The sequence below is a fragment of the Triplophysa rosa genome, unplaced genomic scaffold (assembly GCF_024868665.1).
Source record: "Triplophysa rosa unplaced genomic scaffold, Trosa_1v2 scaffold58_ERROPOS1407097, whole genome shotgun sequence".
Taxonomy (NCBI): domain Eukaryota; kingdom Metazoa; phylum Chordata; class Actinopteri; order Cypriniformes; family Nemacheilidae; genus Triplophysa; species Triplophysa rosa.
Window position 1 is genome coordinate 31,886 of NW_026634604.1, and position 26,522 is coordinate 58,407.

At 41.0% G+C, this 26,522-nt stretch overlaps 1 protein-coding gene across 1 annotated transcript in view; it reads left to right on the plus strand.

Moving 5' to 3' along the window:
* ddhd1b (DDHD domain containing 1b) overlaps nt 1-26,522 on the plus strand; it is a gene marked incomplete at its 3' end in the record, with an annotated part of 76,158 nt that overhangs the window by 24,065 nt on the left and 25,571 nt on the right. Inside the window, exons 4-8 of the mRNA XM_057328616.1 lie at nt 13,710-13,838; nt 14,175-14,322; nt 14,705-14,814; nt 14,905-15,011; nt 16,293-16,316. Of these exons, the coding sequence (XP_057184599.1) occupies nt 13,710-13,838; nt 14,175-14,322; nt 14,705-14,814; nt 14,905-15,011; nt 16,293-16,316 (518 nt within the window). The remainder of the gene's footprint in view (nt 1-13,709; nt 13,839-14,174; nt 14,323-14,704; nt 14,815-14,904; nt 15,012-16,292; nt 16,317-26,522) is intronic.

Genomic DNA, 26,522 nt, shown 5'->3' on the forward strand with positions numbered 1-26,522 from the left:
GTTAATTTAGCCACCGTGTTAAATAAAAACCTAGGGTTGTGCTGGTTTTCTTCTATTAGTGATGAAAAGTAGGCGGATCTAGAAGTTATTAGGGCTTTCCTGTATTTTCGAATACTATCCTTCCATGCTGTACGAAATACCTCTAATTTAGTTTTCTTAAAGTTGCGCTCCATTTTTCGGGCCGCTTTCTTTAGAGCCTGAGTGTGTTCATTATACCACGGTGTGGGGCTGCCATTTTTAATCTTCTTTAAACGTAGTGGAGCAACTTTGTCTAGCGTTACCGAGAAGGTGGAATTAAAATTTTCAGTGGTAATGTCAAGATCTTCAACGTTATTTCTCATGATTTGAGACAATTCGGGCAGATTATCGAGAAACGCATCTTTGGTAGTTGAAGTTATTGTTCTACCATATTTGTAACAATGAGTTTTATTTGCAGCCGTAGGCCAGTGAAGCAAACATAATACCAGATAATGATCCGAAATGTCTTCACTCTGCTGAAGGATTTTAACGTCGTCCACATTTATACCGTAAGACAGTATTAAATCTAGAGTATACAAACACTTCGATTCGCTTCAGAAGACCTTTGTTAAGACCATGGAGCCCTGTCGAGCAGTTCTTTGATCTATGGATGCACTTTTGGGAGCTTCAAAAAATCAACACCCGTACACTCCCATTCTACCACTTTGAAGCAAAATGATACGTTGTATTATAACTCTGACTGGATTATTCTTCCAGAAGAAAACCATATTCAGTTAGGATACCTTGAGGGTGAGTAAAACATGGGGAAATTTTGATTTGGTAGTGATATATCCCTTTAAGGGTGCACTAAGTAGTTGGGACAGGTCGGGCAGGTTATCTGTAAATCTATCTTCAGTGGTTGGGATAATTGTTCTGCCCTGTCGATAACGCGGGGCGATGTGACCTTCAATTCCGATATGCATTTTACACGACACTAGGTAGTGATCGGAGTAGGCCTGGGCGATATGGCTTAAAAAATTATCACAATAAAATTTTCCGTATCAGTCGATAACGATAATTATCACGAAATGTTTAATCTTTATTTCTTTTAAGTTTAAGGCAGATTTGAACTCCTGTATGAAATTTGTGAAAACCAGACAGTTAACTGTTTTATTAAACAACTGTTTATTGCCAGAACATGACAAACACTTGCCAAAAAGCTGAACATTTAAAAAATGTGAGGTAGAATTTACAGAATAATAAAACAATAAAAAAATCCAATCAAACACTTTTTCCTCAACAAAATAAATATTCTCATTGAAAAATTAACAACTGTATAGTCACAGAACACACTGTGATGCAACACGCTTGTAACATGGATCAGACTGCAAAATTTAAAGTTTTTAAACAAATAGACAAAAAAATATTAATTCTGGTCAGCATGCCATTTGAATAGATGGCTTGGAACTTTTGTAAACATTTTGTTTTAGCTGACAGTGTAAATAAGATGTTACGAGGTTACAGGTTACGAGCAAGAAAGACAAGTCTGTCTACAGTCTGCCATAGTAGGGAAAATAAATACTATGGGAGTCAATGGGGATGAGATCTGACATTCTTCCAAATATCTTCCTGTTTGTTCAGCAGAACAAAGAGTGGCGCGTCACTTTCTGATCTAGGATCAGCAATCCTTAGCAGTTGTATTTCCATCCGATTTGAGCCTAAGATTTAGAAATGCTTTGGAAAATGTAAATCGTGTAGACGCTCCCGCACTACATGGTTAATAAAAGAGCTTCGCTACTGAAAAGCTATTTGATTCAGAAAACAGCGATGCTATCACTACGCTACTGAGAAATGCAAGTAAACTAGTAAGCTACTGCCCAACACTGGCAACTCGGGGTTTGATAATATTTACATTTATGCATTCAGCAGACGCTTTTATTCAAAACGGTTTTCAGTGCATTCAAGGTGTACAGTTTTTTTAATCAATAGCCGGCTTTTGTCTGTCGGGCCAGGGTGAGCCAGGTCTTTCGTCGAGCCAGGACGAGCCATTGGCCTCGGGCTTAGTTGTGAGGCCAAAATAATGTTGTCATGGCAGCGTTGCTCTAAACCCTGCCCTAAACAAACCTCTCTGGACCAAACTACTCAAGCGGAAAGAAGAAAGTTTAGTCAGACATTTAGTCAGAGGATTGCAATCACATCATTACAAAACAAACATGAAAGGGAAAACAGAGGAGACTGTTTGTTTATTTCTTTTAGTGTCCATAAAAGGAAGATTGTGCACACGCACAAACGTTTTCAGAATTATAAAACCATGCATACTAGGGGTTGCACGAACTAGCCGACTATTCGACATTAATGCTCTGGCGCGACATTTAAAGCTTGATGTTGACTAGTTCATGTGATTTTGTTTGAAACTATACCTTTAAGAAGACGGCTGACTGTTCCAAGGACCTTGCGTGCGGGACAGATGTTATTCCCACCCGGTTCAGCGGGATTCTGTCCATACTTGTTCCCCGTTTAATAAAACATGAAAGAAACAGAATAAATAAATTGTTCAAATTGGCTGTTGTGTCACTGAGGTGCTGTGTAAGTCCGCTATAATAAAGCGTCTGCTTCATTAGGCTAAGGAATATATTCACGTTGTTCTAAAGTCATAGGCTGTCACAAACAAACTCGACACATTTTTCTGTTGTTTCATCTATTAGTGCACATGACACTTTCAGTTGACTTGTTGTAAATGCAAGGGAAGTTTGGTCTGTACACACACTTCAGAGCTGAAGTAACGTTAGGCTGCTGTAGAGATCCACCTGCTGCTCTTTTACTGCATAGCCCCGCTACCCAGTCTTGTATAAAGTACTTGAAAGAAATACTTGAGTAAAAGTACAAGTATCTTACCAGAAAATGACTTTGGTAGAAGTTAAAGTCACCCTTTAAAATATTACTTGAGTAAAAGTCTTAAAGTACCTGACATTTAGTGTACTTAAGTATCAAAAGTAATTGTCTGATATAAAATGTACTTAAGTATTAAAAGTAAAAGTAAGGGTATTTAAAAAAAAGTGAACGGTTAGAATTTTGAGGTAATTAAATCAAAGCAAATCTCAAGTTCAACAAAATGCATGGTGCTGTTGAAGACGTGAGTAATCCTGAACGCTCCTCGGTAACCTGCCATTAATTAGCCTAATGTGGTCTAAAAAAAAATCCCTCCACCGGTGTAACGCTAATTTACCTAGAAAATATTTGGCAGCCACTTAGGCTAAACCAGAAACCGTTATTAACCATTTCAGTATTATGTGTTGAATTAATTCGGAGGGAAAATCATTGGTGTTGTTAAATATCTGCACATTGGCTAATCAGAAAAGTTAACTAGCACACGTTAGCCTGGCCATCACGTTAGCCAGATATCTGAACAGGCTTATGATAACTAATTCATGTTAAATAACGTTGACATTATGGCTTCATTGAATGAAAATTAATTTAACCTACCTCGATGTGCTTCTTCACATTGGACGGGGAGTTTTTTAATGCCAATATTTCAGTGACTCTCGGTAGGCATACCGGGTTTCCATCCAAAGTTGCGAATTTAGCTTATGCGCAAAATTGGAATATCGCATAAAACATTTTCGAATAAGCACCGTTTCCATCCAACTAGTCAACTGTCACTTCCTAATAAACTGCTACTAAATATCAGTAAGAAAAGTAAGAGAAGCCACTGAATATAATAATTTTCATATATAATAAAACTTGCGCAAGCCGACGATTACGAAACACAATAAATGCTGTGCTTTTGTGGATGCCTGCTGTTTGGGAAACACAGTCGTCACAGTTCTAAGAGGCAATTACAGAAAACTTTAACGACTTTGCTCAGGCATTTAAGAATGACCATAACAACATTTCTCATGCTGTGTCACAAGATCAGTACTCTGGTTAGTCAGGTTACGCAGTCTCATAGTGCAGTTACGTGACTTTTTGGAGGAATTTATTCGACAAATGCGTTTCCATCTCCCATTATTCGCATTAACCTTTTTCGCAAAAAGAAAACCACCTCAAGCGAGCGTAAAAACTTTTTTACAAATTAAGGGTTTTTAGTTCGAAATTTTCCGTTTCCATCACTTGTTTCCGATGCGAAACTTCAAAATGTGAATAAAACCAGAGTGATGGAAACCCGCACTTAATCCGGTAGGAAGAATTTTTCACTCCAATGTATGAAAATATTTCTTGCAAATACGGCCACGGGTGTGTAACGTTATCTTCGTCACCACCACAGAGTTCACCAAGTTCGCCACTGTAGTCGAGATGCTCGTCATCTGCTACCGGAGTGGTAACGTTAGCAGCAGAGCCTGCAGCAGGTGCTTCCATGATGGCATCAATAATGTGACATGCCCGGACAAGCAGGACTTCTTCTTCTTCGTGCTTGGCGGTTGACATGACAACAAACAGGCATTACGCCACCAACTCAAATTTCTTCTGAAAATTCTTTAATTTGTAGTAACGAGTAACGAAGATGGTTAGGAGAAATGTATCGGAGTAAAAGTACGCATTTTATTTAGGAAATGTAGTGGAGTAAAAGTGAAAGTTGTCAGAAATATAAATAACGAAGTAAAGTACAGATATGTGAAAATTCTACTTAAGTACAGTAACAAAGTATTTGTACTTCGTTACATTACAACACTGCCGCTACCACCGACCTCACGCTTTAAAATAGTTGTATTTTAGTTTAGTTGTTGTTGCTCTTGTGCGATAGATGAACAACAGTTTATTTGTATTTGGATACTATATATTTAGAGGCGGGTACTATATATTTTTGCAGGAGTCCCGCCATTCTCCCGCAGCCCGCACACACGAGTGTCTTACTGCCCACACCCATCAAATCTTGTTGCAAAACATTTCCTAGCTCTTATTTTATTTTATTTATTAATGACGTCATCGACTAGTCGACGTGGATGCAACTTTTATCACATAATAGTCAACCTTAAAAAAATCTAAGGTCGTTCAACCCCTAATGCGCCAGAACCTGCGCATAATTCCCTTTATACAGTAAATCCCAGTCAGAGGAATACTGTGCGTATGTGTATCTCCTGTCACGCCAGAAGGATGGGAGCCAGATGCAGGGTCACAACAGCTTTACAGTATTGGCAGATTAAACAGAAACTTCTAACAGGGTAAAGCAAACAGAAAATCACAGGGAAAAAGGGCTCGAGCGCTCGGCCGGGGAAATGGCGAGGGAAACACAAAAAGTCTGGGTGAGGCTGTAGAGCCAAACTCACGGAGAGAGTCACGGAGAGTACAGCACACAAGCCCCAGTGGTGGGGAACTGATAAATCCGTTTGAACAACCCCGGAAGGAAGAATCTGGTAAATCCACTTGAACAACCCCAGAGAAAGAATCTGGTAAATCCGCTTGAACAACCCCAGTAGGGGACTCTGGTAAATCCACTTGAACAACCCCGGAGGAAGAATCTGGTAAATCCGCTTGAACAACCCCAGTAGGGGACTCTGGTAAATCCGCTTGAACAACCCCGGAAGGGGACTCTGGTAAATCCACTTGAACAACCCCGGAGGAAGAATCTGGTAAATCCGCTTGAACAACCCCAGTAGGGGACTCTGGTAAATCCGCTTGAACAACCCCAGTAGGGGACTCTGGTAAATCCACTTGAACAACCCCGGAGGAAGAATCTGGTAAATCCGCTTGAACAACCCCGGAGGAAGAATCTGGTAAATCCACTCGAACAACCCCAGTAGGGAACTCTGGTAAATCCACGTGAACAACCCCGGAGGAAGAATCTGGTAAATCCACTCGAACCACCCTTCGAAGCCACCAGCGCAACGATCTGCGTGAGAATGGAGACACCAAGCAGGGTGCACAAGAGACTGGAGCCTAGACAGACAGTACAAGTTAGCCACGAATCAAACTGGACAAGACAGGACAAGACTCGACAAGAAAATACTAGACCAGAAGTCAGGCGAACTAGAAAAAAATAACGGACTGACAAGAAACCTAGGAATTCAGTGAGAATAAGAAGGGAGAGAGAAGATTAGCGAGAGTGGAAACCGGTGGGGTGTGATTAGCAGAAGTAGAAACTGGTGTGCGGTGATGAGTGGATAACAAGGAGGGCGGGGCAACCAAAAGTAGAGACCGAGCACGTGTAGAACTGTCAAAAAGGTTTGTCCCATGTGCTCGGCGGAAAGAAACAAACAAGACAAAACAAGCAGGTGCTCAGACCCGGAACCTGACATTACCCCCCCCAGCCGCGCCACTAGGCGCTCTGGGAAGGGGCTCACCTCGTCGCCGGTGGAAGTCCGCGATCAAAGCCTGGTCCAGGATGTCCCGTGTGGGTACCCAGCTTCTCTCCTCTGCGCTATAACCCTCCCAGTCCACCAGGTACTGGACGCCTCTGCCGCGACGACGTATGTCTAGTAATCTCCTCACCGTGTAGGTGGGAGAGCCATCCACTAGACGAGGGGGGGGAGGAGCGGGTCGCATGCTGGCAGGAGAGAGGGGAGACTGGATCACAGGTTTAACCCTGGAAACATGAAAAACAGGGTGAACCCGCCCGAGAGTGTGAGGAAGTCTGAGCCTGACTGCCACCGGATTAACCACCTTGGAAATGCGGAATGGACCAATGAACCTGGGTGCCAGCTTGCGAGAAGGCACCCGGAGAGGCAAGTCCTTGGTGGCGAGCCATACCCGCTGATCACAGACGTAGGTAGGAGGAGAGGACCGGTGGCGGTCGGCTGCTGCTTTGGTCCGTCCTTCGGTCCGGACCAAGACCCCTCTGGCCCTCCTCCAGGTGCGTCGGCAGCGTTAGACGAAGGCCAGAGCAGACGGGACCGCAGCCTCGGGTTCCTGTGATGGAAACAAGGGAGGATTATAGCCCATGGAGCATTCAAAAGGGGACATACCTGACGCCGCTGATGGATGGGAATTGTGGGCGTACTCTACCCACGAGAGCTGAGAGCACCAGGAACTCGGGTTGTTGGATGTCAGACAGCGGAGCATACGACCGAGATCCTGGTTGGCCCGCTCGCATTGCCCGTTGGTCTGGGGATGGAAACCTGAAGACAGACTCGCAGAGGCCCCGATCTGTCTGCAAAATTCTCACCAGAACCGGGAGGTGAACTGAGGACCCCTATCAGAAACCACGTCGACCGGCAACCCGTGGAGCCGGAAGACGTGGTCCACCATCAGTTGAGCGGTCTCCCGGGCGGAGGGGAGCTTGGGAAGAGGAATAAAATGAACCGCCTTGGAGAAGCGATCCACCACTGTGAGAACCACGGTGTTGCCACTTGACCGGGGAAGCCCTGTGACGAAATCAAGAGCGACATGGGACCACGGGCGGGAGGGAATGGGTAAGGGCCGGAGCAGACCAGCGGGGGGACAATTGGATGTCTTGCATTGAGCGCAAGTCGGGCAGGCCAACACGAACTGTCTGACATCTTCGGCCAGTGACGGCCACCAGAAACGTCGGCGGATGGCTACCGTCGTTCACCGAGTACCGGGATGGCAAACCAGTCTGGATGAGTGACCCCACCGAAGGACCTCGGAGCGCAGCGCAGCCGGAACCGACAACCTGCCCCCTGGACACTCTGCTGGAACTTGCACCCCTCGACCGGCCTCCATCACCCGTCGCTCGATGCCCCAGGAGAGGGACCCAATCACCACTCCCCTAGGGAGAATGGTCTCGTTGGGTAGAACTCTCCCATCGGCCTCGAACTGGCGGGAGAGGGCATCGGGTTTGAGATTCTTAGACCCGGGCCGGTACGAGAGGGTGAAGTTAAAACGACCGAAGAAGAGTGCCCAGCGGGCCTGGCGCGAGCTCAGTCTCTTGGCTGAACGAATATATTCCAAGTTCTTGTGATCCGTCCAGACCAAGAAAGGCTGCGCCGCTCCCTCCAGCAAATGGCGCCACTCGCCCAGAGCCAATCTCACCGCTAACAGCTCTCTGTTGCCGATGTCGTAATTACGTTCTGCAGGACTGAGGCGGTGAGAAAAGAAGGCACAGGGGTGCACCTTCCCATCATGAGGAGACCGTTGGGATAAGACTGCGCCGACCCCGACATCAGAAGCATCAACCTCTACAACGAATTGGAGTTCAGGATCTGGAATAGACAAAATAGGTGCAGAGACAAAACGAGACTTAAGTGAGTCAAAGGCTACCTGAGCGTCTTGATTCCACCTGAAGGGTTCCTTGGTGGAGGTCAATGCAGTAAGGGGCATGGCTGTTTGGGCCGAAATTCCTGATGAATCGCCGATAAAAGTTGGCGAAACCCAAGAAGCACTGTAGACCCTTACGAGAGTCAGGGGTGGGCCACTCGGCGACAGCCTTAATCTTAGCAGGGTCCGCCTTGATTCCCCTTGAGGAAATTATATGGCCAAGGAACGTAACCGACTCGGCATGGAATTCGCACTTCTCCGCCTTGACAAATAGCTGATTCTCGAGCAGGCGTTGAAGGACCTGCCTAACGTGCTGGGTGTGCACCTGGAGCGAGGGAGAAAAAATTAGTATGTCATCCAAGTACACAAAGACAAATATATTAATCATGTCACCCAGAACGCTATTGACAAGATCCTGGAAGACAGCTGGTGCATTGGTTAGACCAAAAGGAAGAACCAGATATTCGAAGTGTCCCGTGGGGGTGTTAAATGCTGTCTTCCACTCGTCTCCTTCCCTGATGCGGACAAGGTGATAGGCATTACGGAGGTCTAACTTGGTGAAGACCCGGGCTCCCTGCAAGAGTTCGAAAGCTGAAGACATGAGCGGTAGGGGATACCTGTTCTTAATGGTGATGTCATTCAGCCCTCGATAGTCAATACAGGGTCGCAGGGAGCCGTCCTTCTTCTGAACGAAGAAGAACCCCGCACCAGCCGGGGAAGAAGAACGACGAATGAGCCCGGCTAGGAGTGATTCCTGGATGTACTGATCCATAGCCTCTCTTTCAGGACCAGACAAGGAGTATAGGCGACCCTTGGGCAGAGAAGTGCCTGGGAGGAGGTTAATGGCACAGTCGAAGGAGCGATGTGGAGGAAGCGAGGTGGCCCGGGACCTGCTGAATACCATGCTGAGGTCGTGGTACTCCACCGGGACGTCAGTGAGGTCAGAAGGTTGCACCTGCGGAACACAACACACAGAAACAGGAGAAGAGACAGGACCCAAACAAGACACATGACAATACTGGCTCCAGGAAAGAATAGAACTGTTCCTCCAGTCCACGTGAGGGTTGTGCTGTACAAACCATGGATGTCCCAGGACGATAGAGCTCTTAGGGGAATCAATGATGTACAGCACAATCTCCTCACTGTGGTTACCAGATAGGAGCAGACTTACACTAGGAGTGACGTGAGTGATGGTTGTGAGAAGATTGCCCGCCAGTGACCAGGCCTCAATAGGTTCGGCAAGAGGGACCGCCGGAATCTTCCAATTCTGGGCAGTGGTGGAGTCAATAAAGTTGCCCTCGGCCCCTGAGTCAAGTAAGGCGTGGCCGGAATGAGTGAGTCCCTGGAAAAGCAGCTTGAAGGGTAGCTGAGCTCGATCGAGAGGAGAGATTGAACAATCTATGGCGCCCACCAGAACTCTCCATCTTACCGGTGGGCACGATCTTTTAAAGGAAACCGAAGAGCGAAGTGGCCAGCCTTACCGCAATACAGGCAAAGACCCTGCGCCACACGGAGCTGCTTCTGCTGAGGGGTGAGGCAAAGCAGACCCAGTTGCATGGGCTCGGAACCGGAATCAGAAGCCGAGGGAGTCTCGTTGGGCGACAAGGGCTGACGTCGCCAGGGAAGATTGGAGGATCGACGTTGTTGACGCCGGACGAGTCGGCTCTCCACCCGAAGAGCGAGACTGATGAGTGCCTCAAGTTCTCTAGGCAGATCTAAGGCGGCCAACTCATCAGCGATGGTGTAGTCTAGGCCCTCCAGGAAGCGTGCACGCACCGCACTAGCGTTCCAATCGCACGCCGCCGCCAGTGTCTTGAGCCGGATGGCATAGTCCGTGACCGAGCTCTCCTTCTGCATGATACGGGACAGTAGAGCGGCGGCCTCATCCCCCTGAGCAGAGCGGTCAAAAAGTCTCGCCATCTCAGTGCGAAACTCCTCGAAGGTGGAACAGAAGGAAGCCTTGGCATTCCATACCGCTATACCCCACTCACGGGCCCGACCGGAGAGAAGGGTCAACACAAATGCCACCTTAGAGGTCTCCGAAGCGTAGCGGCGGGGCTGGAGAGTGAATACCAAGGCACACTGGGATAAAAAAGCCTGGCACGATTCTGGATCCCCGTCGTATACCGGGGGATTGTTGGCGTGAGGTTCGGGCTCGCGACGGTCGGTGGTGGTGGCAGCTGAGACCAATTGTAGCTCGTCGAGCCGGGTCGCAAGCTCCGTTATCTGAGCATTGATGGCACCCACCTCCTGGATGGTGGCGCTGATCTGGGTGGCCTGCTGACCCAGCAGGACCCCCTGCTGGACCACAGCGGAGCGGAGATGATCAGGTCCTGCTGACTCCATTTTGGTCAGTCCGTTCTGTCACGCCAGAAGGACGGGAGTCAGATGCAGGGTCACAACAGCTTTATTGGCAGATTAAACAGAAACTTCTAACAGGGTAAAGCAAACAGAAAATCACAGGGAAAAAGGGCTCGAGCGCTCGGCCGGGGAAATGGCGAGGGAAACACAAAAAGTCTGGGTGAGGCTGTAGAGCCAAACTCACGGAGAGAGTCACGGAGAGTACAGCACACAAGCCCCAGTGGTGGGGAACTGGTAATCCGCTGGAACTACCCCGAAGGGAGAATCTGATAAATCCGTTTGAACAACCCCGGAGGAAGAATCTGGTAAATCCACTTGAACAACCCCAGAAGGAAGAATCTGGTAAATCCGCTTGAACAACCCCAGTAGGGGACTCTGGTAAATCCACTTGAACAACCCCGGAGGAAGAATCTGGTAAATCCGCTTGAACAACCCCAGTAGGGGACTCTGGTAAATCCACTTGAACAACCCCGGAGGAAGAATCTGGTAAATCCGCTTGAACAACCCCGGAGGAAGAATCTGGTAAATCCACTCGAACAACCCCAGTAGGGAACTCTGGTAAATCCACGTGAACAACCCCGGAGGAAGAATCTGGTAAATCCACTCGAACCACCCTTCGAAGCCACCAGCGCAACGATCTGCGTGAGAATGGAGACACCAAGCAGGGTGCACAAGAGACTGGAGCCTAGACAGACAGTACAAGTTAGCCACGAATCAAACTGGACAAGACAGGACAAGACTCGACAAGAAAATACTAGACCAGAAGTCAGGCGAACTAGAAAAAAACTAACGGACTGACAAGAAACCTAGGAATTCAGTGAGAATAAGAAGGGAGAGAGAAGATTAGCGAGAGTGGAAACCGGTGGGGTGTGATTAGCAGAAGTAGAAACTGGTGTGCGGTGATGAGTGGATAACAAGGAGGGCGGGGCAACCAAAAGTAGAGACCGAGCACGTGTAGAACTGTCAAAAAGGTTTGTCCCATGTGCTCGGCGGAAAGAAACATAAACAAGACAAAACAAGCAGGTGCTCAGACCCGGAACCTGACAATCTCCTCCCAGATATAACCATATGGAGCTTACAACGGCTAGTTCAACTATGCATAATGTCATCTTCATATCATTTCCTTATGCATATTTCCATTCATGTTACTGTACGTGATGTGCAAGATATGAGCCAATGGATCGCTCCACCACTGGTGACCACAATAATATCAAAGTGTGCACCATTAATCATTGTTCGCGCTAGAAATGTTTTTATATCAATTAAATATTTTTTAGAACATGAGTTCTGCAGTTTAGTTTAAAGGGCCCCAAGTGGGTAAACATTCTTATTTGCATATTTATAAATAGTGTGTGGCCCCTTTAAATAACCGAATACCTCGTTATTCCGAATCCGGGGAAATATGCCTCGCAAATCCTTTTTGGCTGTTTTTTAGCGGGGTTTAGAATGTAGATAACCCGGGGTTAAGCGCAGTGTGAAAAGCCCTATATTTTTTTGTAAGTGAAAGAACACAGGACAAACGTGTTGTTTGTTTTGAAACTGAACACGCTGTTTTCTGAGTGAATGGACTTGCATTACATCTTTAAATTCGGCGCATTGAAAGTACACAGGACAAAAACATGCTCTCTATGAGTGAATGCACAAACGCATCATATCTTTCAAAACATGACACATTATGAATCCAGCATTTTACTGACATTCGTTTGTGAAGCAGCCCAGTGTAAAGTGACTTCATCTGATGTCTTCTGCACATTCCGTTGAAAAATAAAACTAATCCACTAATTCCTTCAGCGGCTCAGATGTTGGAAGTAACTGAAAAGACTTATGTTCAGTCTTGCATCCAACAACAAAACACGTTGTTTATCTACAAAACATTCTTGTAGCTCACTGTTAGTAGTCCAGCGTGAAACAATGGCGGACAGTGTACAACTCCTTCAAGAGGACTGTTGAGGTTTATTGGGGATTTAAAAAAAGGAATAGGTGGATTTTATCATCATTTTAGGGTGGTTCTGTACACACACTCCTGACACACAGTTTGTTCAAACCACATTTAAATGTGAATTTTCTACATTAGGTGCCCTTAATGAGAAATGTAATGTTTAATGAATATATTTAATGTTACGAAATATTTAATCAAATGTACGTATAAAAGAAAACAGAGTTTAAAATTATTCTTATTACTTCACTCACAACAGTAAATGTATGCTTGGCCCATATTAGACAATGTGATGGTGAGACAGCGCTGATTAAATATTTAGAATTAATTTTGGTTTAAGATTTGAGTTGAATCTTACAAGAACATGTTTATGAAACAATTATCACCCAGTTCAAGCCCAATAACCCTGCTGGATTTGATGATAACTTGGATCTAACGTACGATATGGAGTGAAATTAAATGCTTTCCTGTAGCTCAGTGGTTAGACCATGGCGCTAGCAACGCCAAGGTCATGGGTTCGATCCCAGGGACCATAGTCATAGTCAGAAACAAATGTATAGTACAGTGCAATGTAAGTCGCTTTGGATAAAAGCGTCTGCATAAATGTAAATGTGTGTGAGGCATCTATACTTAAAGGGATAGTTCACCCAAAAATGAAAATTCTGTCATCTTACACTCTTGTCAACTCACCCTCTTGTTATTTCGAACCTGTATTACTTTCTTCCTCCCGCAGAACACAAAAGAAGATATTTTGAAGAACATTGATAACCGAACAGTGGTGGCACCCATTGACTTCTATTGTATGGCCAAAAACCAATGCAAGTGAATGGCTGCAATCGCTGTTCAGTCAACAACATTTTTCTAGATATCTTCTTTTGTGTCCTGCGGAAAAAAAGAAAGTCATACAGGTTCGAAATGACAAGATGGTGAGTAAACGATGACAGAATTTTCATTTTTGGGTGAACTATCACTTTAAAATCGCTCTTTTCACATTTACTTTCTACACTCTGACTTTAGTTCACGACCTCACCATCTGTGTGGCCAATTATTCCCCTTGTCTCCAAAATGTCTGTACGAATGGGTCAGAGTTTGTGTGCAGGTGCGCAAATTATCCCGACAAGTTTGTTTTTATGAATCCCAAATTTTGCTTAGGAAATGGCATACGTCTCTTTCAGGGAATGTTTTGTGCATACGCAACAGTTATAAATGACGGCCCTGATCTGGTTAGACATTCAGCACAACATTATTTAACAATCAGGTAATGTGATACAGGACTGATTAACTATGCCTTTAATTTACTCAGCCATTCACAGTCTGAAACTGAGCCGGAGTCATGTGGACTGGCAAAGTGTGGATGAAGTGTACCTTTACAGTGATGCCACCACCTCCAAGATAGCACGAACTGTCACACAAAAACTAGGATTCTCCAAAGGTTTGTAACACCCCTGATTAGTGAGTACATTCTCAATATTGTTGCCCATTTACAGTACATGCAGTGTGAATCTGGTTTGGGTCGTACAGTATATCACACTAACCCCCCCAAAAAACACTTTTAAATAATTGGTATCATTTTTAATAATTAATTTTAATGTGAAAAATAACATATTATTAATAGGTTAGGGAGTCTCCATTAAATTAGTAGACTCTTGAAATTAGAACAATGGTTTATGTACATTTCTGTTTGCTTTTTAAAACATTTCAGCCCCTTAACATGTGAAAAAGGGTTGGTTTAAAGCAAAGTAACTTTTGTTCTTTTATGTCTGGTTAGCTTCTAGCAGTGGGACCCGTCTTCACAGAGGTTATGTGGAGGAGGCTGCTCCAGAGGACACGCCCCCTGAAACAACACATATAGTCTTTGTGGTGCACGGGATTGGCCAGAAAATGGATCAAGGGCGCATTATTCGAAATACAAGCATGTAAGTCCACTAAGCACACACACTAAAATATTTAAAGATATTTGAGGGCAAGTTATTTGCAGGAAAGACATCTTGAGCCTTGTCTGTGAAACCGGGCAGTAATGTTTTATGCATTAGGTGCATGTTTTGATTTTATATAAAGAAAATACACTTAATATAACAGCCTCAAATGAAATAAGTTCACACTGAGCTTGGAGTTTTTGCCCTGAGTTTTTAAAAGCTGTTTACGGGCTTTTCGCATATTTTTTAAGGAATTTAACTGGCAACCAAAGCTGCTGGTATTTTCCCATTAAAACTTTGGAACATTTTTTACAGTGTGCAGCTGAATGTGTACAAAATCATCTAGACCCATAATCAATTGATGCATATCATAATTGGTTAGGATGCGTGATGCTGCTCGTAAGATGGAGGAGAAGCACTTTTCTGATCGCATAAATGAACATGTTGAGTTCCTTCCGGTGGAGTGGAGATCTAAACTGGCCCTTGATGGAGGTAGTATATATGGACAGTCATTACAAAACACAGTAGATAATGTCTGTCAGTGATGTTATAGTTAATTTGTGATTAAATGTACTCTTTCAGACACTGTGGACTCCATTACTCCTGATAAAGTGAGGGGTCTGAGAGACATGTTGAACAGCAGTGCAATGGACATTATGTACTACACAAGCCCCTTGTACAGGGATGAGGTGAGGTACAAAATGTAAAGTAGCAACACATGTCAAGAGAATTTTCGATCCTGCTAAAAAAAGGCCCGATTCACATTTCACGTCTAAACCTGCACGGAAAACTTGAGCCGTGCCGCTTTCTCTCTTCGAATGATGCATGGCACTCTGAAAAGTTGAACTATTTCCATCTCGATATGGCGCCGACGCGCCTAGAAAAATGTGCGCACCGCGTTGCCCCTATTTGCGCGCACCTGCCGTGCTTCTACATTTAAAATAACGAATATGCGCGCAGGAAAGACGCGAAATGTGAATCGGGCCTAAGGTGGCTTGCTAGTCCGAGCTGGTCTAGACTTTATTACAACTTCCTTCTAAGAGGCTTTTTGACCATAGATGTAGCTTGACATTTGAACTGGGGGTATTTGCATTTTTTTACATTTCAATTTGGCTACCCTTCATGTTATACTATTAATCAATCATATCATAGTAACCCACAATATTTATGTTAAGTGACCTACTAAATGCTTTAATTATTATGAACTTTTATTTTTTATAAAAATTATTTATTTTTATTTAAATTATAATAATGGAATGTACTCTCACTGGATCTTTTTTTATTATACACAATGATGAAATACTAAAGCGTCCTAAATCCTATCGAATTACAATTTGCCAGTGAATGTAAATAATAATTACATTAGATGCTTTATGTGAGATGCCTCACATACTTGGAAACAAATGTATAGTATAATGCAATGTAAGTCGCTTTGGATAAAAGCGTAAATGTACCCTCGACTAGACTGTAAGAAAAATCCTCAAAAATGGATTTAAGACAATTCATACAAATTCATTTCTATTTCAAAATACTGTTAAATTCCTGTGTAAAAATCAAAATGGAAAATTAATTTAAACAGCACATGGTGCTGTTCTTTATACGGAATCGGTATTGGTATCCGACTGGTTGAAAACGGCAGGCGCTCCTTCTAAAAATAAGAGCTTAAAAGCAATGAACATCAGAGGAAGCAATGTGTTATTGGGTCAATATCACTACAAAGTGCTTTGGTGTGCTCATCACAATCACTGAGCCATCATGAACATAATGCAGAATAATGATATTTTGAGGTTTTATTAGAAATGGTCTTTTTTTTGATAATTTATATTCTATTTTCATGATAATATTAAGCAGTTTGCACGTGTCGCTGAAACTGCTGTCCACCCTGTCATTATGTGGTAAGGGGCCCGTTAAGAAACCAACTGATGTACTCAGTGACATCTCTTTCCCCATTTTGCCTTTCCTCGGTGGAGGTTAAAACATCTGCTTCACACACAGTAAGTATCTACTCTTATATTTCCCGATTTTCATCATATTGTGTATGTAGTTGGATGTTGTAAAGCTTAACATGTTCACCCTGTCATATTGATTTATTCATTATTCTAAAAACTTCAAAGTATATATTTTAAACAGTGCACAGTCAGCTTCAATGGTGAATCACTTTGCTAACTGCAGGTAGACCATGTGTTCATTAAATGCTAACTTTAGCCAAAAATGTCAACCCTGTCATTGTCCGCCCTATCACCAACAAATATCACATAATATTAAATATCATATAATATAACTGTAACTGCTATACATTAGAGGATGATTGTAGCAAAGCTCAATAAAACGGGAAGGAAGGAGGTGGGAACCGGCGAACATTCAAACACTTTAATAAAAAATAAATAAACAATAAGCAGCAGTAAAAACAGGCCGGCAGCCCCTTGCGGATGACTGCCGGCCACACGAACATAAACTAAACTTAACATTTCCGGGCCCGGTCCTCTCTCTGCCTCCCGTCTCAGGTTGTCCGGCTTTTAACCGTCTCCTCGCCAATTACTACAATGAGAAGCAGGTGTTTTTAATATGCGCTTGATCTGCTTACTCACCGTTCTTCTCCCGGCTCTCCCTCTCGGTGCAGACCGTGCTGAACCACGCCCCCCTTGCCACAATGATATAAACCTTTTTTGGAAATATTGGTATCAGCAGGTTTTTTAATGATGATGTTTTGATTTATTGACAGGGTGGACATCTTTTGTGGTTTGCACGTACAGTGTCTGCTTGCAATTAAATAATAGAAAATGTGGGAGCTTGACCAACATATATTTCTAACAGCCTAAGGTCTGCTTAATACAACAAATATGAAGTTAAATGGAAAATCTCAGATTTTTACTTTGGAGGTTTTGTAGTCTCAAGGGCACTTTATAGTGATATTGACCATATTAGATTTTGTAGATAGTCTGATTAATCAAAACAAATGAATGCAATAATGTCCAGCTGCGGAACTGCAGCAACAGATTCTGAACAGCAGCCACAGAAAGGAGGGGCGGAGCTTGCGTTCTTAAAGGAAGTCGCGCCACCTAGAGTCTTGGAGTGTGATTTGCTATTGTTACACGCGAAACGTCATATTCTTAAATAAGGCTACTTTTCAGGTCTTACATGTGTATAGTTATAATAATTATTTAAGTTATAATAATACATTAAAGGTATAGTACAAAGCCATTTAAAACATCAATCTTTTGTAGAATTATTGTATAATGAATGTGTTTCATTGTATTAGCTTATATGTTCTTGTTGATGGTGTTAGAAATAATGTTTCAAACTTGTGGGCATTTTGTATGAATGTTTTAGTTTTATTGTTTTATGGTTTTCTGCTTTGTTCTACATGAAAATAGACATTTTAATAGAAATATTTAAAAAAAACAGCAGCATTATTTTAAATGAAACAATCAAACATAGTGTAAAACAAATTATTAAATTACAATTGAACAATTTACTATTAGGTCCATTTTGTCATGACATTCCTGAAAAAACAACTCCATGTCGTGCCCGAACATAAAATTAATTGTAAAGGGCTCTCTGGAAGCTTCTAGTCCTTTCATCAGATTGTTGAGGGCCTCTTTCCTGTCCTCCTCATTCATCCTAAAAACAGTTGTTGCATTGCTGCAACTCAGGTAAAGAATCACCTTGCTGAATCTCTGAGTCTTGAGTCTCTACAAGAGATAAATGCAAAACACAATTATATCAGCAGTAACAAATGCGATTAAAAAAACTTGACGATAAGTAAAATCAACTCATATAACAAACAATGCATATAACAAAGGGAAGTGGAATAAACTATTTTTGGGTAGTTGATAGACTAATATGCAAATTTGTAAAATAACTATGAATAATTATAAAGATAAATCTCCCTTTCGCTATTATATACAATAAATAAAGCCATTATTAAAACAATGGAATGTTAACATCTTGTTTTCTAAATTTTGCTTTGTCACACATGTACGATTAATCCGCCAACTACCCTTATATTTCTTAAAATAAAGGTAATGCCCATTTACAACATGTCCAGCTAGCCAAAATACGTGACTGTTACGTAACGTCAACGTAATCTTATGACCAAATTTACGTCAATTCCTGGATTCGTCTCCTCAACGTAACCTCGTGACGTAATCTGCCGGTCGTGGTCACGTCGTGACAACATAATGGATTGAAAAAAATTGTGTTGGGAACCAGTTAGTCATTTAAATATTTTATTCAATATTCTTTGAGCGGACATGCAGTACAACTAATTTAACTTGTTTTTATTTTCCCATAACTATTTTAGAGACTTTTTAAATAACATACAATGACACAGACTCAGAGTTGGAATACTTTTCATTTATATAGATAAAACCAACATATTAACAGCAACATATTAGCAACAGTATACAAACATGTTTAAAAACATTCAAATGAACAACAAAGTGTTTGTTCAGATACTTAACTTTATATAACAGTTATTTAAAACATAGCATCAAGCATGATTCACGACAGAAAAATAATTAGGCCTCAGTGTTGGGTAAGTTACTCTGAAAAAGTAATTAATTACTAGTTACTAATTACACATTCGATAATGTAATTAGATTACTGTACAAGTTACTCTCTTCAAAAAGTATTTAATTATTACTAATTACTTTCTATATCCTACATCAACGTTGATGAGTTAAGTGGGGCAAGGATAGACATGAAACGGCTCTTTTAATTCATTCAAATAAATAATATAAAACTACATAAAGTATTATTATTAATTACAAATGTGAGAATTATACATTAAAGGGGACATTTCATGAAAATCTGACTTTTTCAATGTTTATGTGCTATAATCGGGTGTCTGGTGCATCTACCAACTCAGAAAACGTGAAAAATGACAATCCAGTGACTTTGTTTACGTGAGCCTATCTCTCTGCAAGCCTGTGAGAAAACGAGCCGTTCAGATTTCGCTCGCTTTCTGACATAGATAGTCGTTCTTATTATAATATTACCGCCCCCTTTTCTGAACGTGTCCACCCATTGCACTGCCGCTGTTTTTGTTTTCGCAAGCGACATATGTGAATTAGTTCCGAGTGGCATAAGTAAGCAAAGCATGCTAAGTGTTCTGTTGTTGGCTGCACAGAGCAGCACAGAACAGTGTTCCCAGCCTGACAGGAGAGCAATGGATTTATTTTTGTTTTCAATAGAAATCCACCAGACTGAACGAGGCAAAGCTGCAAATAGAGACATTGTAAGTAACGTTACTTTCAGTTAGAGAAAACGCGATGTGTTTGTCTTGAGTATCTTCACTTATAGAACGCAGTGTGTATGGTCTGTAAACACGCGATGGGTCTGTCATGGGTACTTTCACTTAGAGAAAACACGATGCGTTTGTCTTGAGTATCTTCACTTATAGAAAGCACTGTGTATGGTCTGTAAACACGCGATGGGTCTGTCATGAGTACTTTAACTTATAGAAAGCAGTGTGTATGGTCTGTAAACACGCGACCGGTTTGTCATGTGTAATTTCGCATGTAGAAAACATGACGCCTTTGTTAGGAGTCTGTTCGCTTTTAGAAAACAATGTGTTTGGTGTTTAAAGATGGAAACAGCGTTTCTCATTCGCTTTATGTGACCCTTCTTTTGTCAATGGAAGCACAGGCTCTAAGCCCTGGCTGAGTTTTCTGTGAAAAGGGGGCGGAGACTAGCAGCTCATTTGCACTTAAAGAGACACACACCAAAACAGCGCGTTTCTCCTCACATGCAAAACTGGGCAAATAAGGCATGGTATAATAAAAGTTCTGCGGTGTATTTTGAGGTGAAACTTCACAGACACATTCTGTGGACCCCTAAGATTTATATTACATTTGTGTAAAAGTAGCATGAAACCTCTCCTTTAAAGCACGGATTTTAAAGTTAGACTTTGAATTTTGATGTCAATTCCTCTTCTGCACACACACATATTACACAAACTATTTAGTTTAGTTACATCAAAAGTAACTGTAATTAAAGTGCAGAAAAAAATAAGAGTAATCCCTTACTTTACTTTTTCAAGGGAAAAGTACTTTAGTTACTAAGTAATTAGTTACTGTAATTTGTTACACCCAAAACTGTTAGGCCTACAGAAGCATAAATATGACAAAAAAACCACATCAAATATAAGATATTTACTTAATGTGATTGTTGGTCTTTTTATACAGAGTTATATATCCTCTTCAGGCGCCGTGGTTACTTTTAACTGCTCCCGGTGCTGTGTATAGCCTCCCTTAAAAATAATCAAATATAATTAAATGAAACCTAAAGCAACGTTTTTTTGCACTTATACTCTCATTTATTTTCATAAAAACCATTTATTCATTGAGCAGTAATCAGTCACACCTGATAAAACGAAATTTCCTGTCAGAGGAACTTTAATTCCTGTCAGTAGAGAAGCCCTTCAAAAATTGTTGTTACTGCTGTCAGACGACATTCTGTCAGAATATAAGTTAAAAAATCTGTTTAAATTAGTTTTTCACAAGTATTAAACGACAATTGTGAAATTAAAACATGTCTTACTTCGGAGAAACAGAACTTGCTACCCACTGACTCCCATAGTAGGAAAAATTACTTTTTTTTTGTTTTGTTCTGTTGAACACAAAAGAAGACTTTTGAAGAATGTAGGACAGCAAACCGTTCTGGGCACTTTTGACTACCATTGTATTTTTCCCTACTATGGTAGTCAATGGGGGGCAAAATCTGTCTGGTTATAAGCATTCTTCCAAATATCTTTCTCTGTGTTCATCAGAACAAATACATTTATACAGATTTGGAACAACTCAAAGGTAATTAAATGATGACAGAATTTTTATTTTTGGGTGAAGTATCCCTTTAATGTGTATATTTGTTTTGGAGTTATAATTTATTTTTTCAAATCCTTAGGGACATCTTTTAGCCAATGGGGGGCCAGGCTCCAGCTCTGTCATAGCTTTGACTACTGCATTTTGCACCTCTCAAAAACAGCATTTTGTTATGTTTACATTGGATGAAGCAGCAAATACACACTATTTAAATGTATTTTCTATAGGTTTAGCCCCAATAGGAATGTAGCTCTATAAATAAACTCATGTTGAACAACCCAACAGCTGCATCGCTACAAGTTTATTTATAGCTGGTGTAGTATCAAAATATGACTTCAAAATCTGATTATGACTCTCCTGTTTTTGGTTATAATTTCTTCATTCAATTTCAATTCAGCTCAATTTTATTTATATAGTGCTTTTCACAATTTTAATTGGAGCTTCACATGGATTTTAATTAAAAGGGAATAATACTAATAATAATAGATAAATAAAAGAAAAACATTATTTATATTAAAAATACATCGAAATATAGCTGCAAGCAGCAATTATTAGGGCCAAGGCAACCAAGGATTCCATGGCTTCTATAAGTATCTTAAATACAACGAAAGCTACTGCAGCTTTCATTGCTTGGCCCCTATTAATAACAATACACAGACTTTCACAATAGTGCCTAAATTACCTTTGTCGCTTGTTTGCTGATGGTACTCGAGTCAGTAGATTCTGGAATGTTTGACAATAAGTACATCATAAACATAAACCTAAGTGCACAACATGTCCAGGCTTGCTTAGTTGGTCACAGGACTTTTGAGGACCACCACTATAAGTGTGTCACATTTAATCAGTTTCCTACATACGGTTCATAGGGCTGCTTTAGACTCCCATTGGGGAAGAATAATAATACTCACAGAAGTAATAGGGGCTATAGCACTTAGGGACTGAAATAAGCGTGAGGAATGATGGGAGATTGAGTCCAATGGGAAATGCGGGAGAAACAGGCTGGGAACAGACAGGACTGTGACAATTATAATGTGCATAATATTTACAAGACTTACATTTACACTTAGTACTCACAGTTAATTTAACAGTTAGTGGTTATGGGTAAATTACAGTATTACAATGTGCGAAGTAGCATTGCAATATTAGTCATTGCGTTAATAATATGTGTTACTGATCCAGATTTATTTATAACATTATAATGTGTAGAGTGTCAACGCGATATTGGTCTATGGAAGTATTTCAATGCCATTAGTCTTTGAAGCAAAAAAGCATGTTGAATTACCACTAATCAAAAATAAAGCTGTTGCATTACCAGTACTTGCATTTTTAGAGTCTGCAATTCAATATGGTTGTATATTTAAGCTGTGAATATTTCAAATTGAAACATTTCACGCACAATTTCACCGTTAAAAAGTTCAATAATCAAAATTCGCCTTTTCAATTTCACTTAAAAAATTCAACTTGTTATAAAATACAACCTTTAATTTTCGACAGACAATTTTCAGTCCATATTATTTCGGTTTAAAAATTCGCTTCCACAAATTCAGTGGTTCAAATTCGACTTGAAATTCAAAGTTTCACATCCGGGAATCCCAGGAGAAGCAATAGAGCGGCGATTCCGCCAATGCATGATCTCTACCTGCTGCCTGACCGCTTCACCAGCAGGTGGTGCAAGTTGCTTCTGACGAAGACCAAAGCAAGAAATGCAGATACTTTTTATATGTTTGCAGCACAGTCCACTCATCTGCTCGATTAAGTGAATTTATTTGATCTCATAGATCTCTTCTTATGCATCATCAACATCAGAAATTTTAGGTTTCCTGCTCTGGCTCGAAGGAATTAAGTTATTTTTTACTTCAGCACATCGTGTTCACATAAATACTATGCATCATCAGCATTTACAGGACATGTATTGTGTTTGAAGCGGTCAAATAACTGAGATCTCAACTAGGAGCTTATTGACCCGTACTCTCCCATGTGCTTCTGTTTATATGAAGTAGCTGCAATCTCAATAAACATTCTTTTTATTTTCCTTGCTGATCTTGTTTTAATTTGAGACTCTCAGAACATGCTGGATGTTGTGGAATTGTGGAAACGTTCTTTGTTAATACGAGACAGAAAAACTGATATTTTAGCCAAGCGAACTTCTTGAGCAGGCCAGATAAAATAGACCAGATAAAAATAGTCAGCACTTTCTTTAGAACCCGACTAGACCCGAAACGTCTTGTGCAGCCTGCAGCCAAGCAAGATACCTCACGGCGTTATGGATCTATACGCGCAAAGATAAAAACTTTTGTTGCATGCTGTGTGCGTTTCCCAATAATGTGCCACACACGAACATGCGAGTATGACTACACGCTAATTGCTTGAGTTGCTGTCTGTTCATTAAATGCTAAAATGTCAATCACTCACGGTATATTAACCTAATTATGTCTTGTAAAGTTTGGCGTAACACATATTTGTTGTTTACCTAACCATAAAATGTAATTAATTTGTGTCTTTCGGGGCGATTGGTAAAAGCACATTCATTATAAATTACCAGAGACCCGATGCCATTCGGACACGACCTGTGCCCAAGGCATATTTTGTCAATGTTTTAGACCCGAAGCCGCTGGGACACAGAGGACCTCTCTAACATACACCTCAACGCAAGTCAGTTTGCATGGCCGAGCAGTGAAAAATATATTTAATTACTGGTCAGAAAACAATATGAGTGCTCCATGGCAATATACACAACTATCTGTAGATGTTGCTGTTTGGCAACATCTACAGATGTTATAATAATTTTTAATCTATATGCTCACATAATAAGTCAACATATTGTTAAATTTATGCATTTTAAATCACAGAAATACACTGAAACCACGTTGGAGAAACACGTAATGTACGTGTCTAAAATGTATGTGTACAGTTCAGTTAAATTATCAAATTTACCCTCTTTAAACTTACGCTAAACATTTAGCTGAATATCCACAACATGTATGGTGGCATGGTGGAACAAAAACGTTATAAGCTTGCAAGATTTGCTAAGGGCCTACTATGCCCCTTTAGCGTCCACGGACCACGCCATCACGGCCGGTGTACCATGCTAAAACGCTTAATGTTGCTTAATCTTCAGACCAGATGATTAGTATAGCCTACACCTTTTTAATAACCGTAGGCTACAGAAATGCGGAAGAGCCCTAAATATGAATGCAAAAAGCACAAAATGACACAATGAGAATTTTAGCATGTCCCCCCGTATTTCTCACATAATACCAGAACTAGGTATAGGTGTCTTTATTGTTGCAGTATTTCAGTTTGTTTTTTTATTCATTCGTTCATACAATAGGTTACAATTGGCTTTATTTTGTTTGCGTTCTCAGATTTCAGATGAAAAGTATAGGCATAATTATTTCCATTGATATTTCTCTTTTAAGTGGTGTAGTTATTCCTTTGTTTAAGTTACATTTATATCCTACATTTACTAAATATTTTACAATTACGTTTTTAAGAAAAGACTGTTATTTATATTGTAGATTATTTTACGTTCTGATGAAAAATTGTTCATGGCTTGTTCTTACATCTGTTTTCATTACTATTTCAGTTAGCCTACTACTATTGTCTGTTTAAAATGTATAATTATTGCTATTTTTCCTATTTAGTTTTAAACCGAAATAAAATGTTTTATTTGAATTTAAATGTTAAGTTTATTGTGATGGTGTTATGTAACTAATGTAATGATTTAAAAACTTGTTGTCTTGTTTTCTGGCACATTTAATCAGATACCATTGCATGTGTCATTCAAATAGCTTCATGCAATTAGCTTATTTTATTCAAACACAGTATGATTCAGTAATTGACTGTAACATACAATTTTCTCATCCTCGAAACTCAAACCATTATTTGATGACTTAAGATCGTGCTTATCAAAAGCACGATTTTATGTTTGCATTTGGCGAGCTACAGAAATTATATTTTGCGTGCATATGATACGCATGTGTTTTGCGTGCACTTTTTATGTACATACCGACTTAACCCACACCATACCAAGGGGTAATCATATGCACGTAAAAAGTAATGAATGCGTATAAATAGCAAGCCAAATACAAACATAAACTCTTACTATAGATAGGCAGTACTAGTAGATCGGGTAGGATATTTAAATAATTAAATTAATATTATAAATGTATGAATAGTCCACTGATTCCAGGCCACCTGGAATTGTCCCCGTGCTCCATGTCCGTTCCAGGGCTGATAGTGGTGAGCTAAGCTGCCAGTACAAGAAACAATTATTTTTTTCTTGATGATGCATAAGAGATCTATGAGATCAAATAAATTCACTTAATCGAGCAGATGAGTGGACTGTGCTGCAAACATATAAAAAGTATCTGCATTTCTTGCTTTGGTCTTCGTCAGAAGCGACTTGCACCACCTGCTGGTGAAGCGGTCAGGCAGCAGGTAGAGATCATGCATTGGCGGAATCGGCGCTCTATTGCTTCTCCTGGGATTCCCGGATGTGAAACTTTGAATTTCAAGTCGAATTTGAACCACTGAATTTGTGGAAGCGAATTTTTAAACCAAATAATATGGACTGAAAATTGTCTGTCGAAAATTAAAGGTTGTATTTTATAACAAGTTGAATTTTTTAAGTGAAATTTAAAAGGCGAATTTTGATTATTGAACTTTTTAACGGTGAAATTGTGCGTGAAATGTTTCAATTTGAAATATTCACAGCTTAAATATACAACCATATTGAATTGCAGACTCTAAAAATGCAAGGACTGGTAATGCAACAGCTTTATTTTTGATTAGTGGTAATTCAACATGCTTTTTTGCTTCAAAGACTAATGGCATTGAAATACTTCCATATTCTGCCTTCACTGTTACTTTTTGAGTTATGTGTTCAAATTCAAAAAAAAGATAATCTTCAATTTTCATGAATTATTCATTTATCATTTATTTATATAGCGCTTTTCACAATGTGCATTGTTCCAAAGCAGCTTTACAGGAGCAAATAAGAAAAACACAGAAAGGTAAAACACAGCACAGTGCATGGTGTTTATAGACCAAGCAAGATCATTATAATAAATAATATCTAATAAATAAATGAATAAATAAATAAATAAATGCAGTCTCCCGGTGAGCAAGCCAACACTGCACTGCTCTGCTGTGGCGAGGAACCCAACTCCAATGATGAATAATGGAGAAAAAAAAACCTCGGGAGAAACCAGGCTCAGCCGGGAGGGCCAGATCTCCTCTGACGTGTCATAGCTGCACTCAGTGACCCCGACCAAAGCCACCGAGCAACGTCCACGAAGAACAGGGAGAGCCCACGAGCCGCGACCCAGGAAGCCCCACCCGCCGAAACCGTGCAGGTCCAACCCGGTCCCATTC